This window comes from Bidens hawaiensis, unplaced genomic scaffold, assembly GCF_021521415.1.
Source record: "Bidens hawaiensis isolate Kalapana, Puna unplaced genomic scaffold, B.hawaiensis_p1.1 tig00014658_1, whole genome shotgun sequence".
NCBI classification, from domain to species: Eukaryota; Viridiplantae; Streptophyta; class Magnoliopsida; order Asterales; family Asteraceae; genus Bidens; species Bidens hawaiensis.
Genome location: NW_027492282.1, coordinates 132,639 through 150,000, shown reverse-complemented (window position 1 = coordinate 150,000; position 17,362 = coordinate 132,639). Strand labels below are relative to the sequence as shown.

Below are 17,362 nucleotides of genomic sequence, written 5' to 3'. Positions count from 1 at the left end.
GTTTTGGGATATCTTACACAAAAAGAGGTTTCTTATTGTACTTGATGATGTTTGGAATGAGGATGAAGAAAAATGGGATAAACTAACGCCGTTGCTTCAAGGTGGTGCTAATGGAAGCAAGATTCTTGTGACCACCCGTAGTGAGAAAGTAGCTATGATTATTGATCCAAATCGGGTTTCCTCGTATTACCTCAAGGGTTTGGCTGATGATGATTGTTGGGCTTTATTTGAAAGACGTGCTTTTCGTCAAGGAGATCAAGATAATCACCCAAATCTTTTGGAGATTGGAAAACGAATATTGGGGAAATGTAGCGGCGTGCCGTTAGCAGTAAAAACTCTTGGAAGTTTAATGTGTTTCAAGAGGAAGGAAGAAGAGTGGTTGGTAGTGCAGAATAGTGATGTGTGGACTTTGGATGCAGGCAACCAAAGTGGAATTATAGCAGCACTGATGCTGAGTTATTTACACTTGCCGTCACATCTTAAGCACTGCTTCACATTTTGTTCTGTATTCCCAAAACATTATTTAATCAAAAGAAAGGAGCTGATTCTTATATGGATGGCAGAAGGGTTGATTCAATCACAAGAAGGAACCGAGCCAGAGGACACTGGAGATGACTACTTCAAAGAGTTGTCATGGATGTCTTTTTTCGAGGAAATTAACGAAGATCAAACAAAGATGTATAAGCTGCATGATCTTTTTTATGACCTTGCCCGCTCCTTAACCAGAAACGACACCATTACACTAGACTCTGGCATTGGTATTTCACCTACTAATGCTGCACAAATTCGTCATCTGTCGATCGAGTCTTCTGGTTCTTTTCAGCTGCCTGAAACATTCTATCAAGCACAACACATGAGGACTCTGCTACTACTGTCATGTGGAGGGTATGATGCACCGGTCCACCCAAAGAAGCTATCCAGCTTTACCTACTTACGTGTTCTGAATGTGAGCTATTGCAACATACAGCTGCCTGAATCCCTTGGTGACCTCCGGTGTTTAAAGTATCTTGACCAGTCTTATTCGGGTATCAAATGTTTGCCCATTCGAGTCAACCTCCTGCGTTCGTTGCTGACTATTAACCTATTCAGTTGCTATAATCTCAACCAGTTGCCTGAACTGAATAATGTGCAAAATCTGAGGCATCTAAACATAGCAGGATGCGATAGACTGGCTCATATGTCTAATGGAATTGAGGAGCTACTTCAACTTCAGATGTTGCCAATGTACATAGTGTCCCGTTTGAGTAACCTGGAGGTATTAGGTCCTCTAAACCTTAGAGGAGAACTTAAAATCAAACATTTGGAGAACGTACGTGAGACAGAAGAAGCAAACGAAGCCAAGATATGGAAGAAAGGGTATCTGAAGTCATTAGGTTTGTGTTGGGGTAATGATGGCAGTAATCTCATCATGAATCCTACTTCAAAAGGTAGTCTATCTTGGTTGCAAATGGGAAAGAAAGATTCCGAGCCACAACCTTCAGAACCAACCTCAACAATCGCCATGGATGGTAAGCTAGCGGAAGAGGTTCTCTCCTGCCTCAGACCACACGAAAACGTGAAGAGTCTGCATGTGTTAGGGTACCCGGGACTTGCATTTCCTCGGACATTTTCTAAATGGTCACTTGGGAAGCTGTCCACTGTTGAGTTGATAAACTGCAGAGAAATTGTGTGCCTCCCTACTTTAGGCCATATTCTTGGTTTGAAGTCACTCAAGATCGAAGGAATGAATAAGCTTGAAAAAATTGGCCCAGAGTTGTACGGTGAAAATAGCATTGTGGCATTCCCGTCGTTACAAGAGTTGCAGATCAAAGATTTCCCGGTTCTGGAAGAATGGTGTGGTTTGGACGACAAAAGCGTATTTCCGTTATTGAGAAAGTTGACCATACAGAACTGTCCCAACCTTACTCAGACGCCTGTATTCTTGTCACTTCAACACTTGTCGCTGCACAGTTGCAGCCCAACAATACTAGACCCCACCAGCAAGTCAACTTCACTTTTGACACTTGTAATTCAAGACTTTGGAGAGTTATTCCTTTTACCAGCAGAACTGTTTGAAAATAATTCTCTTCTCACTTCAATCGATATCATATCCTGCCCAAATCTTCAGTCCTTTCCTTCGGAGTTCCAAAACCTAAACTCCCTACAAACATTAACTATTCGTTGGTGTCAGCGTTTATCTTCTTTGCCAAAAGGTTTCCAGAAACTTACTGCTTTGAAGTCATTGGAGATCACTGAATGCCACAGTATTAGTATTTTGGGCGAAGAGATCGGAGGTTTGAAATCTAAACTCCCTACAAACATTAACTATTCGTTGGTGTCAGCGTTTATCTTCTTTGCCAAAAGGTTTCCAGAAACTTACTGCTTTGAAGTCATTGGATATCACTGAATGCCACAGTATTAGTATTTTGGGCGAAGAGATCGGAGGTTTGAAATCTCTTAAAACCTTGTCCATTGAGAATTGCAATAACTTGGGTTCCATTTCCTTGTGGCTGCAGCACCTCACTTCCCTGGAGCACTTGACCATTATGTACTGCTCAAGTCTAGCCGCTTTGCCTGATGGGTTCCACCATCTTTTTGCACTCAAGCGCTTGACTCTCATAAACTGCCCCGAGCTCAACTATTACCCGAGAGTCTAAAATTTGCCACCCAACTAGAGAGTTTACAACTCCATAGCTGCTCTAGACTGGGTGGTTTGCCAGAGTGGTTTGATAGCTTTTTGTGTCTAAGATCATTGACAATTTCAGATTGCCAGAATGTGACTAGTTTGCCGGTGGGTCTTCGACGCCTTACTGCACTCCAGCATCTGTCTATTCATCATTGTCCTGTTCTTAAGCAACGATGTTGGCCGAAGAATGGTGTAGACTGGTGGAAGATTGCTCACGTTCCTCACATATATATTCCCTGAACTGAATTAAATTTGTACAAACACTTAAGGTCAGCATATAGCAGCACTTTATTTGCCTACGAGACGTGTTAATGTAATTGAAGAAGACAATTTAGATAATAAAGAACTGTATCAAATTCTATCTACCAACACATGAGAAAATTGCTTAATGTCATATTCCAATTAAATACACTATATATTTGTTAGTGACAGGCTTTGATTGTTTGACTTTGCATCTAAGTCTAAGTTGGACATTTTCTTATGAATAGGATGCTAAATCTAGTGGATAAAGACCACATGGACATTTTTGTTATCTAAATTGCGCAAGAGAAAGATTAAAGAAGTGTACATGCTTAATTTGGTATATAACATATTAGTTGCAGACCTTGCATTGGAAAATGTATGTTAGAAACATTCCAAACTTGGGCTAAACGAAAGTGTTTAATTTTCGTGCGTGAGGACTTGCTTTCCAAGGTGACATTCTTAGCCTACAAACGAATAAACATGTTTGGTAGCTAGTAGTTTGGCATGATGGTGTCATTTACACATATGCATACAATTGAATACGTATGATTTGAATTGAAAACTTAATCATGCAACACCCTTGACGTTGTTGTAATGTGCACTCATGATTTGTTATTCAATTGGCAAGGTATTAAGTTCACTTTTTTCAACTTAGTTTTGATGTGTCTTTTATGTTTATAATAAGCATTGAAGTTCACTATAATCATATTCAGATGAAAATAAGCATGAGGAAGATCTTGTAGAAGACATTCCGACCTAAAAATAGTAGCAATTTTAGACTCATGTCAAACAAGTGTTCGGTTTATTTTTCTAAAATTTCATGTTGGTTTCTTGGGCCTGTAATCTTCGTAACCATTTACCATTTAAATTTCTAGGATTGACGGTTGTGGATTGTGGTGCGACTTACTTATGTCTGTTCTCTTGAGAGTGTCAAGGCGGTTCAGAGATCGTCATGGTTTTATTTTAAGAAGTCAAGGACTCAAGGATGTTCTCAAATGTATTCATGTAGTTGATTTACCACATTTTCTACATGCTTATAAGGCATGTAGTTTCAACTCACATTTCCTACATAAACAACTCTTTCGGTGAGTTTTAAAACAAATGCGTCGATTTAGTCGGTTTAGAACAGCCCGAGTCAAATGCCTCGAATCAACCATGTTCATGGCGCGCTTAAAACTAATGGAACAAATAACAACTAAACATTTGAGCTACATAAAAACTGTTAAAATGGAAACCCCATGAGTTTCTTCAAGCCACTAAACAAAAAATGATCATCATCATCAATACCAATACCATTACCATTACCATGATCATGAAACAAGTGTTGATCCACCAATTCCTTAACCGATTTCGCCGACAACGGATGAAAGTTCGAGCCCCAGTCCGAAACAAACTCCTGAGCCAAAACCCACTTATCATCTTCCTCCATTGTCTCCCATTTCCTCCTCAACTCCTCTTCTCCCAATCCGAGATACGAACACATCTCTGCATACAGAAGCTTCCTGCTCCTTCTCATGGCTTCCTGTGTCTGCACCACCTGTGTCTTCATCTTCTCTATCTCTGCTTCCAAATCCATCGCCAGCTCTGTGTCACTTATGCTGCTGTTTGAGTTTGAATTGGAGCGTGGGATTCGGAGCTTTGTGGGGCAGTGTAGGGTTTGGAGATGGTTGAATGGTGTTGGGTGGAGATGGAGATGGAGATGGAGATGAAGATGAACCTTAATTAGGGCCATGATTGGGGTAATTGAGAATAGAGATTTGTTAGGGTTTGTGGTTCTTTCTTCTGTTTGGGGATTTTTCTGTTAATATATCCGTTGCTGCTGCATATTATCTTTAGGACGCTGACCAGAAATGCTTATACGGCTCATACGGCTACGCATGACTGACATGGGACAAAAAAACGGTGGCTCGTGTTGACTGGCACACTATAAAACATATACGGTTGTATAGGGCTATACGATTGTATAGAAAATTTTTGCATAAAAAGTCAGCATGCCTTTGAACACTGTTAAGCAATACCAGAAAACGACTTTACGAGCCATATAGTGATATAATGCTACAATTATTACTTAGCCAAATATAATTTATTTTATTCTAAAATATCATATAATTTAACTTTTCAATATAAAACATAATTATATACAAGTGAAACAAAACATGAAAGGGTTAAAAAATAAAGCGGCTTAAATTGCTAAAAAATAATAATGCAAGTCAGATAATATATTTGGATGATGGCTACATTGGGTGTTAAAATCATAAATCACATAAATTTATATGTTAAAATTACCCTCTCTAACATTTTTTTTTGGAATTTTATAGTTTCATTTAAAATATTCAATCAAAAATATTAAGTTTCTATTTTTATTTAAAAAAATGTTTTCTAAAACTATATAAAAAATTCAATTATAGAAAAACTTACAAATACTTTCTTTAAAAAAATCACTGTAACTATATTTCTTTAGTTAGTTTCTTTATTTTTTAAAAATATATATTTAAAGAATAATGATATAATGTCTTAATAAAAACGATACAAAACATATCGCGTATTATTATACTTTTTTCTTATCATACGTCTCTTTCTCCACACACACACAAAAAAACAATTTGATTTTTTTCGTTAGATTCATGTGCATAAGATTAATGGCATCTGAGAACAAAATCAAACTTATTGATCAAGTCGTATATTATTTAATATTTTTTAATTTATTAAAAACTAATACAACTTTTTAATGTAAGCTATCTCAAGTTATTTAAAAAAATTATAAGAACAAATGTTTTATAGTATATATAAAAGGTAGTGATAAAACATTTTCTAATTTAATGGTAGTAAAATATAACAAAATGGCAAAACGTATAATAAAAAGGTTTAAATCGTATTAATGTGAAAATTGAAGGATGAAGTACGTTTAGTAAAAATATATGAGGGTGTGGTACGTTTAACAACACTCTTTAATACAACGCATTATCTTTATGGCCTCGTGGTTTCCTATTCAAATTTAATATCGTTTTTAAAAGATTTTATTAGCAATATAAAAATGGATAGCAGCGTAACTTGTTGCATGTTTGCTTTATGTTTTGATGTATTTATTCTTTTTTGATTAAAAAAATTTATTTAAACTTATGCAAGAAATAAAATTGAACACAAAACTCTCCCCTAATCTTTTTCAAAGTTATATTTGATAAGGAATACTTTTTTTTAATATAAACGCAATAACATTAGAAGTTGTTTGTATTTATGTATTTAAAAATCATGAGATTATTTATTTTTTTAAGCATACTTACTATTAGTCGATATATTTATAGAATAGATTTTAGTAGGCATGTAAATGAATCGAATGTTTGGTGGACTGTTTGACGAGAAGTTCGTTTACATCGGTATATTTAATAAATGAACGAACATGAACAAAAAATCTGTGTTTGTTTAATTAAACGAACGAACATGAACACATGTTCCGTTCGTTCATTTATGTTCATGAACGTTCGTTTATGTATGTTTATTTATGTTCATTTATGTATTAATAGCAAATAATTAAATATTATCTGGATAGGTCATTTGTTTAAAGGTTTATATTTGTTAATTTGCGTTCATTTATGTGTTATATAAGTTCGTTTATGTTTGTTTGTGTTCATTTACATTTGTTCATATATGTTAGTTTATCTTAGTTATATTCATTTAGATTTCAAACAAACGAGCATAAACGAACACAAATGTCCATTTTAAATAAACAAACATGAACATAAATATTTGTTCGATTAATTTTTCCGTATTCTTTTAAAGTTAAATGAACGAACACGAATACGCCCTTATTCATGTTCATTCGATTCGTTTGCATGCTTTCATTATTCACAATGATGAATACATTGGTCTCAATCTCTAGGCTCTCCTGATTTCATTTGTGTTCGTGAACACATTAATTTCTTTAATGAACGAACACAAACGTAAAATATCGTTCGCTAAGTGTTCGTAAACCTTTCGTGAACACATTATTTTCTTAACAAACGAAGATGAACAAGGCCTTGTTCGTATTCTTTCGGTTCGTTTACAGTCCTAGATTTTAGCATATGATTTATCTTTTTACGAGATTGTATTTGAATGTGATTGATCATGTATCATTATCCCTATTTAAAGGGTTGGAATGTTAATGACTAATGATAAACAGAGAGAGAATATTTACAGCGTACGTTCTGTTACAAGTCATATGTTTTTGCTTATCCATTTTATGTGAATCAATCGTTATTGACTGGTATTTATTTTGAGGTGTTTACTCTTTTTAAAAAGAAAATATTAAAAAAATTAGTTAGTATTATTTAAAAAGGCAGAAAATGAATCGGCACCCACTGCCCAGTTTAAACTTAAAACGCTCAAACAATAAAATCTGCCTAGACTCCCGGTATTCTTGTTATCAGGTTTTCAACTGCCTCATCAGTTGGTGTTGATTCATTGCAGGTTATTGAGCATTATGATTGATCTGGAGGTTAAAATGGCTCATCATGATGATGATAATGATGATGATTCTTCATCAAACCAAATGTGTATCATTCAACTTATTGACATTTCCATTAAAGATATTACAAATAATAAGGTAAATCTTTCCATCTGTTACAAAACTATTTAAATCTTTACATATATTTTCAAGTACTTCATTTACAAAAGCAATAACCGAACCGTTAACTGGAAACTGAACCGAAATTAACCGAAAAGCGGTTATTGGTTATTTTTTGTACCCTTGGTTAATCGAACCTAACCGAACAATTCTTATTTTTCATATTTTTCTAGCTTGTATGCCTCTAGTTCATGTGTTTCATGGTTATTGCCACCATTTTATGTACTTAGAAACTTATTTCAGGTATTTTTGGATCTATTTCATGTATTTCTAACTTCTAAGTAAAAATTTTAGCCCAAAATTGGTTTTGGCTATTAACCGAAATTAACCAAACTGAAAACAGAAAAAAACAACCGGATAAACCAAACCGATGAACTGAAAACGGATTGGTTAATTTGAATATGGTTTATGCAGAACTCTCTGGATTTAAAAATGGAATCAGTTATGAAGCTTATGAGAGAAGTGGAGTGTGAAGAGAAAGCCGCGGAGCAAGCCAAAGAAGACGCTGCGCAGAGTAGCTTACACGTTCTTGTGAAGCTAGACGAATGTAAAAAGGCACTGCGACATGCAGAAGAAACAAATGACATGGTTTGTGCAGCTTCCATCTTCACTCAACTACTTCATGATCATTTATATATATGTGTGTGAATTTACTTTATCTGCATGCAGCTTGTAAGAAAACTGTGTGTACAGAAGGCTGTGCTAGCTACCAAAATGGAGGATTTTCAACTTCGTTTGTCGCATTTGTTGGTTGACGGAGATAGATTTTTGCAAGTTCTTGATGAGGTAGGTGTTTTTGTTTGTTGATCGATCAGTGCTTGCATTTGGGTCATCAATTTTGTATATATGCATTAGATGAGTAGGTCCCTGGAGATGAGATTGACATCAGCTTTGATGAAAAAGGAGTTAGCGGTTAAAAAGAAGCAAGAAAATGAAGAATTTGCTGAAGCAGCACTTGCATGCGAAGGAATTCAGATGAAGAAGGTGGAACAAGAGTTGAATAATCTGAAACAGCAAGTCGGCGAGACATCCAAGGTAATTAATTTTTAATTTTCGCTTACATGCTTTTTATCTGAATATAATTGAAGTAGTCGGTTTATATATAATTTCGATATTGTTACAGTTGGTCGAGTTTCTTATAGACGGTGACCAAGCACTCGATATGTTACAGTAAGTCCCTTGAACATTAAAATCAAACTTACACTATATATAACAACAGCCTCGGGTTTGCATTAAATAACCAATCTATGTATCTTTTCTGGTTTCTGTTTAATCATGAGTCGATCGAACAAATGCAGTGAAGAGATATCTGATAAATATCAGAATGCGAAGCCCTTAAAAGAAGAGGTGGTGCAGGGGAGCTCACTAATACTCATCTTAGAATCTTTTAAATCGGAGTGCTACTGCAGTAAGAAGGAAGGTGCGACTGCAACCACTACAGAAGAGGGACCGTCAATTTCAAGTGATGATGTTGTAGAAAATTCAAGAGATGTGAAGAACAAACTTTGTGGAAATAAATTGTGTGGCAAAAGTATTAAGAAAGTGAAGATAAAGAAGAATCTTAAGTTTGTTAAGAAAATAAAGATAAAGGGTCTTCAAGTTGTGTCGAAAAGAACCGCGGCTGCTGATTACCAATATGATGATGACATAGAGATGATAGCACTTGGATTTTTTTGCATCTCTCTACTATTTTTTATATCAGTCATTTTAGGTGTCTGAATTGTTGCATTAGACAAAATGACAAAGGATTTAGTATATCATAATCTCTTTCGTTGTGACAGTACTGTTTCCATTTTGAATGAAGTGATCTCTATTCGGTTTGTTTGTAAGTTTATTGATATTTGTAAAAGCTACTCGGTGAGCTTAGACTTACTTTCCGCTTAATATAGGCTGATCATGTATGGTTAGTTTAGAACTAAACCATTGACAGTTATAAAAATTTGCTTAATATAGGCTGATCATGTATGGTTAGTTTAGATCTTTTTAACTAGGTGAAGCATTGGCCAGTTAATAACATATTTTTATAACTGTCAATGGTTCAGTTACTTGTAACTCAGATTAATATAGTGTTTGAAATACAATCATTTGTGAACACTGCAAATTCATAAGCAGCTAAAGAACACGATTAGATATGTTTTGTGAGTAACCAAAACATAACCAAAAAAGTCAGTTAAGGCGTTGATCTTTTTTGTTCGGTTTTGTGTTCAAATATACTAGACAAACAATACAATGAATCCAGTAAAAAAAATACAATTGACCCCATCACTAATCTTCACTATAAAAGGTCAAAGTCAAACAACATACTTTTCAAGTCTTAATCCTATAACGCACAAGTTGCCACAAAATGTTGACCCAAGTGTCGGGGACACCGGGTAGGCACCAATGCATGCAATCCTGGCCCCAAACCGCCACAGCATCCTTCTTTCCCAACCAAGTAGCAGGATGCGCGTCTGCTCTGAACTCGCTCAAATGAGTCAGATCAAGTACTTCAATATCCGTGCCTTTCAGCGCCTTAACAATAAACTCATTCAGTACTCTTGCTTCTTTGTTCACTCCATTGTTGCTCGGGTCAAACCACAAGTTAAGCTCGGAATTCTCAAGCGGTTTGTCAAACAAGCAACTTCCATTTTGGTTCCAATCACCGCCATGGAAGTGCCTAGGTGATTGCAGCCGCCAGAATTTAAGTGTCGTTGGGAACTCTTTATCTATGTAAGCCGCCATGTTTTTTAGTACAATTTGAAGCCCGTCCAACATGTCGGGAGCAGGAACTATTGGCTTCCCTCCTTCATAGAATGCAAGAGGCGTCTCTTTTGGAAACTTATCATAACCCCACCTTTATATAAGTCAACCATTAAAACTAAAATGTAAAAAAAATAAATACATTTTTTAGTATATGTTTTTGAGGATTTAAAGTGTGATGTAATTACCAGTGTCCAGTATTGAAGACGAGAACATCATAGAAACCGTTAATATCTGCCCAATCTTTTGCAGGAATATCTACATCGACACGATGCACGCCCTTCACTCCATCTTCCTCAGTGGACTGTTTTGGCTGCCACCTTTATTTAATCAGTAACCACAAGTAAGAATACCTATCAATAATGCAAACTACGGTTTCTAATTTCCACAAGATTTGGAGCACTAAGATGCCAATGTTCATCTTGTTCGTAATCAAGAAGTACTCGAACACATATTCATATGAGTACCATCAAATCGCGTGAGTTTTATTGTGACATGTGACAGATTCTTATTAGATTTAAATATACGTCTCTTCTGACAGACATTGGACCAGATTCAAACGTTGCAGTTTTACATGCTGATGATATGGACTATAAAACAATTACAATCTATCATTTTGTTCATGTAAAGGCTTCATTTTTATGGGTTTCCAAGATACTTGGTCAAGCTGCTAAGATATCATCAGCATAAGTATCTTGGAAACCCATAAAAATGAAGCCTTTACAAGCACAAAAATGATAGAACGTAATTGTTTAGTCCAATTCGTATCACCGGCATGTAAAACTGCAAACTTGGACACCAGTCAACTGTGTATAAGAAGAGATGTGTTTTGACTTTCAAGGTCAAATGCAAATATATATCAACATTAATATGAATCTATCACATGTCACGATAAAACTCCACGGTTTTACATACATTGGGTTTTTTTAATCAAACACTAGTGACTAGTCACGTAGATTCTCAGCTGTCCACAAACACAACGATTAAAATCCATAAAAAAAAAAAACTTATGTTGTTGTCTTTCAAGTTAAACAATAAAAAAAGAGTAGCGTTTGCACTGACTCATCGAAATAGAAGGCAAGCGGCGCCGTTGGCCCTTTTTGGATAGCAAAACTATGTCTTTTAAAAATTACATTCACGTATCTTGCGGTCATAAAATTAATATCCATGACCCACTGGACTCGATGAAGTAGCTCCACAGCCACAGCCTCGACTAAATATTTGTATAAATTGGTACAATGCACAAACATATATCCATCACACGCTCGTCAAGTGAGCATCTAATATATTGTAAATCAAAGTTACAAACAAACGTATCCAAGGGCAAGCTATTCTAAATCAAAGTTACACTAATTCGAATCAAATTCCGTTCTCTATATATTGTAATGCATTATTCAGTAATAAACAAACGATGACTTACTCGTATTTTGCCAACAAAACCGCGCGATGATACCCGACCGTAACATCAAAGTTGGGGAAATAAGCCCCTCTCCAAGCCCCTTTCCTCTTCCACTTTTTCGCACCCGCGTCCGCAACCCGCAGCAAACACAGCAAACTCACCACAAAATTCTCATTCAACGAATCCCCAACAAACCCAATTCGTTTACCCCTCATGACACCCATAAACTCAAGCGGGTCAATCTCGTTCAACTCGCAATCATTCGGTACCCATTTCCAAGAATTGATCACACCCATGTTATCTCTTTGGTTTTTAAGACAGTTCCACGCGTTTCTGTGAAACGGGCAGGTGTCGTCGTAGATGGGTTTTCTCCGGGTCGGGTCGAAAACCCATTTTCCGGTGAAGAGGTTGCAGGGTGGTGGTGTTGGTGATGAGGGTTTTGGGTAAGGGAGGAGTTTGGAGTAGTAGAAGATGGTGAGTGTGCAGGTGGAGATGAGTAACCATGTTAATATTGTTGGTGAAGGTAGTTTAACTGGTTTCATCATCTGGATGAACAATAACAAACAACAAGATGCATCTACAAAGGCTTTCAGAGATCTGTAAACTCATTGATGGTCATTTTGTTCTTGGTAAATAGTTTAATAATAACTTTGGTCCCTTGTATTTTGAATAGTTCTCTCCTTTTAACTTATTCGGTTATTAGTATTGTGTTACGACTATCTCCACATATGTGTTTTCGGTCATGCTTTTGACGTCTGCAACATCCCAAATTTTGTTGAAATACTTAATTTCGTATTGAAATGATAAATTTCCGTTTGCGATGTGTTGGCATAAATCAATTTCAATAACTGTTAGTTTTGGACTAAAGTGTCACACGATATCAAAATTAAGGCTAAAATATAAATATAAGTTTTTTTAGTTAAAGTCCAACTAAACGAAATAAGAGGACTAATTGTGTATGTCCTCAAATTAGAAATAAAACCCAAACAACGAAATGCGGCCCCGTATTTGATAACCTTTTATGTTCGTCGCAATGCAGTGATGCACGGGGTTGATCCTTTGAAGAGTTTTTTTTTATCGGTGTAAGTATTTATTTGTGTTTCTAGTCGATCTAGTTTCTTGAAAGCTAGTAGATCTATTCTCTCTCTCAACTTTTGATCCGGCTGCTACTATCATCTCCATATTCACGCTTGCGGTCCTACTTTTGATGTGTGTTGTATCCGCAAATTTGGTTGAAATACTTTAGTTTTGTATTGGAAATGAAATATTCGTTTGTGATGTGTTGGCATAACTCAGTTCCAGTAACTATGAGTTGTGAACTAAAGTGTCATAGGATGTCAAAATTAAGGTTAAAAACTTAAAAATGTAAATATAATTCTATTTTTAGCTAGAGTCCAACTAGTAGAGCTAAGAGGACTAATTGTGCATGTCCTCATAAACAACGAAACAGGGCCTTGTATTTATAACTTTTACGTAAGTTGCGATGCACGAGTTTAATCATATCAAACGAACATGTTTCAATATCTTCATGGTTATATTTTACAAATTATAATTTTAAATTTTCTCTTTTGTTTATAACAACAAGTACATCACAACCGAAAGATTTAAACTTATCACAAAACGTGGATTTAATCTAGCTAGTTAGCAATTAAATAGTCAAATGTCACATCCTTGAAAGATGTTTTAAAATTTAATAGTGAAATAAAATCTTCTCTAATCTATAGAGGAAACAAGAGTGGTAGAAGTAGAACTAGAAGAGAGATGCAAAGTCAAAAGAAAGCAGTCAACGGAGAGGAGATTTGAATCTCAAGTTTTCAACCACAAATCCGCACGTTGATCACCATCTTTAACTTGTTTCATTCATCATCCATAACTTAACTTACTTCTGTAATCCAACCGATCGATTCCATCATCCCTTGTCTTGTCGGTAATATATTCTTAATTTCTTTTTACTTCATTTCCACTTGTCTTCCTTCTTGATCTATTATTTTATCCTTTGATTATTATTGCCCCAAGATTTGTTATTTCATTTTATCTTTTTATTTGGGAAATTATTATTAATAATTGAAATAGAAATCTGGAACTTGTTGTTTATGTTCTTCTTAATGGATCTTTAATGCAGCTGCAGCAATGGATACCGGTTCAACTTCAGGTCTGTATCCATTGCACCGATCCAAGACTATTCACTTGGTTAGTCTCCAATATTTAATCCAATTATTATTAATTCATCAGTTAAGGTTTTCCCAGTAAGTATAATAATACATATTTCCAGGTCAGACACGCCCAAGGAATTCACAATGTAATAGGAGACAAAGATTATAAAGCCTACATGTCCCCTGACTATTTCGATGCCGAGTTAACTCCTTTAGGCTGGCAGCAGGTGAATATTGTAAAGTATATATATTATCATTAAGGTTTATTAGTATCAGACCACCACTGTGATCATAAGGTAGGCCTCGGTTGCATTGGTGGACGGATGGAAACAGTGCTCGTGGGGTCAATACTAATAAACCATAATGATGATACTATTTATGTATGTTTGTAAACAAATCATTGATCATGAGCTATATTTTGTTTATGTGATTAGGTTGAAAATTTACGAAAGCATGTTCATGCTTCCGGGCTTGCTAAAAAGATCGAAGTGGTTATCACGTCTCCTTTGTTGAGGTAATGATACAATGCAAGTATGCAACTGCCTGATTGCATTGTTATGCTTTGTGTTTTGTAATAAAGGTGTTGAGTTGTGTGATTTCTAGGACTATGCAAACAGCTGTTGGAGTATTTGGTGGGGAGGGTTACACGGATACAGTGGATTCACTACCACTGATGCTAGCAAATGCTGGAAACAGTGGTCGATCTGCAATCTCAAGCTTTAACTGCCCGCCTATTATTGCAGTAGAACTATGTCGAGAACATTTGGTATGTTTATAACCATTGGAATATGTATTATCATTAGAGTTTGTAAGTATAGAGCACACGGGCCCAGCTACATCTTTATATATATATATATAATATATATATATATATTGTAATCCCATGGAATGCAATCGGTTCTTTCATATTCTTACAATAACAACATCACAACATCTCAAGACAAACCTCTTTTAGTCTGTTATATGTTTTGAAAAATATGATGTTGAACATTAATTGTTGTTTTGGTTATCAGGGTGTTCATCCGTGTGACCGAAGGAGAAGTGTCAGTGAATACCAATGCCTATTTCCCGCCGTTGATTTTTCACTGGCAAGTGGTTTTACCGATACATGTTTCTAGTTCTGTTGGTGAGAATTTGTGTGAATCTTGATTATTTTGTATGTTGTTATTTCAGATAGAAAGCGATGAGGATGTTCTATGGAAAGCTAATGTAAGGGAGACAAAAGAAGAGCTTGCAATCAGAGGGAAAAATTTCCTCAATTGGTCAGTTCTGTTTGTGCTCTCGGTCCGCACATCGAGTTTTATTTAGTTAGATTTTTGTAATTTATAATTATGATATAATCAGGTTATGGACACGGAAAGAAAAGGAGATAGCAATTGTAACTCACAGTGGATTTTTGTTTCATACGCTAGCTACCTTTGGCAACGACTGTCACCCAACGGTCAGGAAAGAAATTAACAAACAGTAAGTCATCTTCAACCACCATTTAAACATTATATTAGAAAGGCTTGGTTACTCTACAACTTGATGCTTCAAAAATTATGTGCAGTTTCGCCAACTGTGAGCTTCGGTCCATGGTGATTGTTGACAAAAGGTGGACTTTCATATTTCATTGATCTTGTTTTCTTTATTCAAGTATTTCTTATTTCATGTTTATGCATTTTTACAGTATGTTAGGATCAGATTCATCAGCAACTGATTATCCGGGAAGGATTCCTTCTGGACCCGATGCTCCAAGTGATGAAAAGCTTGCAAAAGACAAGCCGGTTTCTGGGTCCACATCGTAAGCGGATTTGCAGTCATATTTTTTCTCAAACGAACGAGGAGCTGAAACATGGTAATGCTACACTTGATGATGTGCTATGATGTTGTAAAATAATTATGTATCGAGTTTTGATGGCGTTGTTAAATGTTACTCCCCTGCAATTGACTCAACATCTGATTTATTACTATTTGTTACTTTTCAATTTCTATTAAAGAGGGAAGAAGGATATTTTCTACATTGATGAGAGTATAATCTTAATGTTGGTACTAAAATGTTCACCTCTGCCAAAAAAAAAAATGCATAAAAAAACCCCATCGAAAGTAAATCCTCGTCAACGGTAACTTTACTTCTATCAACACCAACTTCCATCAGCATTTACCTCTCTTGATGATCAATAGCAGCTTTCCTGTTGATCACAAGCACCAAGTTTCTAGTGAATAATTTACTACTGATCGATTATTGTTACTGAAGCAGCACCCCTAAACAGTTACCCATTGACTTTTTGTTTGACTTTAGCACTATTTGTCTTACCAGTGACTCTTTGAGTGTTTGGTGGGCCTATATATGCATTAATGAAATGTTTTTTTCCTTTATTTTTCAATCTACTGTTTAATAGTTTATTGATTTTTGTAATGAATTTTTTGCAAATTATTTTCATACATGTTTTGGTGGGTATAAAACTGTAGATCCATTGGTTTGCTGTTAAATGTGTTGTGGTGTTTCTGTTCGGTATATGTGTTGTGGTCTTTGTGTTCGGTATATGTTATCAATATGGATTGAAGACATTGTATAAAGGATAAATAAGTAATACACATTCTGTGAAAAACAATTTTTAACGAGTTTTTGCACAGTTGATGGTTGCAGATAATGAAAATGGATACCCATACTGGTATAGAGATTGTTCGGTTAGCGGGGGTTTGGCTCGTTACATTATGGTATGGTAGTAGCAATCGGTATGTTAATTTACGACACAAAAAATTACAATATTTTAAACACGTGTATGATACAAAAAATGTTTGTTTACAATATAACTCGATATAGTCTAGAATACTGTTCGATTCAGGGTATACCGTGTATAACTCGGTATTCATTTCTTTTAAGGGTAACACACGCATGTTGTTAGAGAAAAACCATCTGACACTAAACAAATACCCAACTCAATCCCAACACCGTTTTGCACAAAGTTTATACCAAATTGTTGAGAGAAAAAAAAAATAAAACTGCATATTCATTTTAAAACGCCCAAGATTTATTAGAGAAAAACAAATAACTAATAAATTAAATGGGTAAAAGGTATATATTATACATAGTATAGGGTTAAAATGAACTAAAGAAATATAGCACAAACATAAGTTAAAAAGAATGTGTCATTTGTTGTACACAAAGCAAATAAATACAATGATTAATAGTGCTCACTACTCACTTGTGACTTGTGAGATATTTTGATTTTCATAATTAATTATAGGTATATAAATAAACCGATATACTGGTAAATACTTTTTTATAGTTCACTGTTTTGAAAAAATAGATAAATAAATAAAAAAGAAAAACTCTATAATTTGTAAAAGTGTGAATGAGATTGAAACGATAAGTCAGGCGCCTATTGACTACTAAGCATGTTTTGATTTCGAGATTGGTGTTTGGTCTCAAGAATCTTTGATTCTCTTTTTTTCCATAAAAATATATTGTCATATATGAAAACGCATCTTGGTTTAAGATATTTATTTTGTGTTCACCTCAACTCAATGGTTTAAATAAACTTAATTAAACTATTGTATTATGTTACCACTCCATT

The 17,362-nt window shown here is 35.2% G+C and overlaps 3 protein-coding genes and 1 pseudogene across 3 annotated transcripts; 3 read left to right on the top strand and 1 right to left on the bottom strand.

Annotated features, from left to right (window-relative positions):
• LOC143547213 (disease resistance protein RGA2-like) overlaps positions 1-3,464 on the top strand; it is a 4,228-nt pseudogene extending 764 nt beyond the window's left edge.
• Positions 3,465-7,388: 3,924 nt separating this feature from the next.
• Positions 7,389-8,685, top strand: LOC143547174 (uncharacterized). Its single transcript, XM_077038662.1, has 5 exons — positions 7,389-7,490; positions 7,926-8,099; positions 8,181-8,297; positions 8,367-8,546; positions 8,635-8,685. Exons 1-5 carry the CDS (start codon positions 7,389-7,391, stop codon positions 8,683-8,685), a joined length of 624 nt encoding a protein of 207 aa, XP_076894777.1.
• Positions 8,686-9,691: 1,006 nt separating this feature from the next.
• Positions 9,692-12,275, bottom strand: LOC143547196 (protein trichome birefringence-like 12). Its single transcript, XM_077038678.1, has 3 exons — positions 11,671-12,275; positions 10,439-10,570; positions 9,692-10,344 (listed from the first exon to the last, which is right to left on the bottom strand). The coding sequence occupies exons 1-3, from the start codon at positions 12,192-12,194 to the stop codon at positions 9,819-9,821; spliced, it is 1,182 nt and encodes a 393-aa protein (XP_076894793.1). The 5' UTR covers positions 12,195-12,275; the 3' UTR covers positions 9,692-9,818.
• Positions 12,276-13,491: 1,216 nt separating this feature from the next.
• On the top strand, positions 13,492-15,779 carry LOC143547195 (phosphoglycerate mutase-like protein 1). Its single transcript, XM_077038677.1, has 10 exons — positions 13,492-13,576; positions 13,772-13,839; positions 13,922-14,029; positions 14,237-14,316; positions 14,406-14,568; positions 14,816-14,894; positions 14,980-15,064; positions 15,147-15,266; positions 15,352-15,396; positions 15,472-15,779. The coding sequence occupies exons 2-10, from the start codon at positions 13,780-13,782 to the stop codon at positions 15,587-15,589; spliced, it is 858 nt and encodes a 285-aa protein (XP_076894792.1). The 5' UTR covers positions 13,492-13,576; positions 13,772-13,779; the 3' UTR covers positions 15,590-15,779.
• The last annotated feature ends 1,583 nt before the right edge of the window (positions 15,780-17,362 follow it).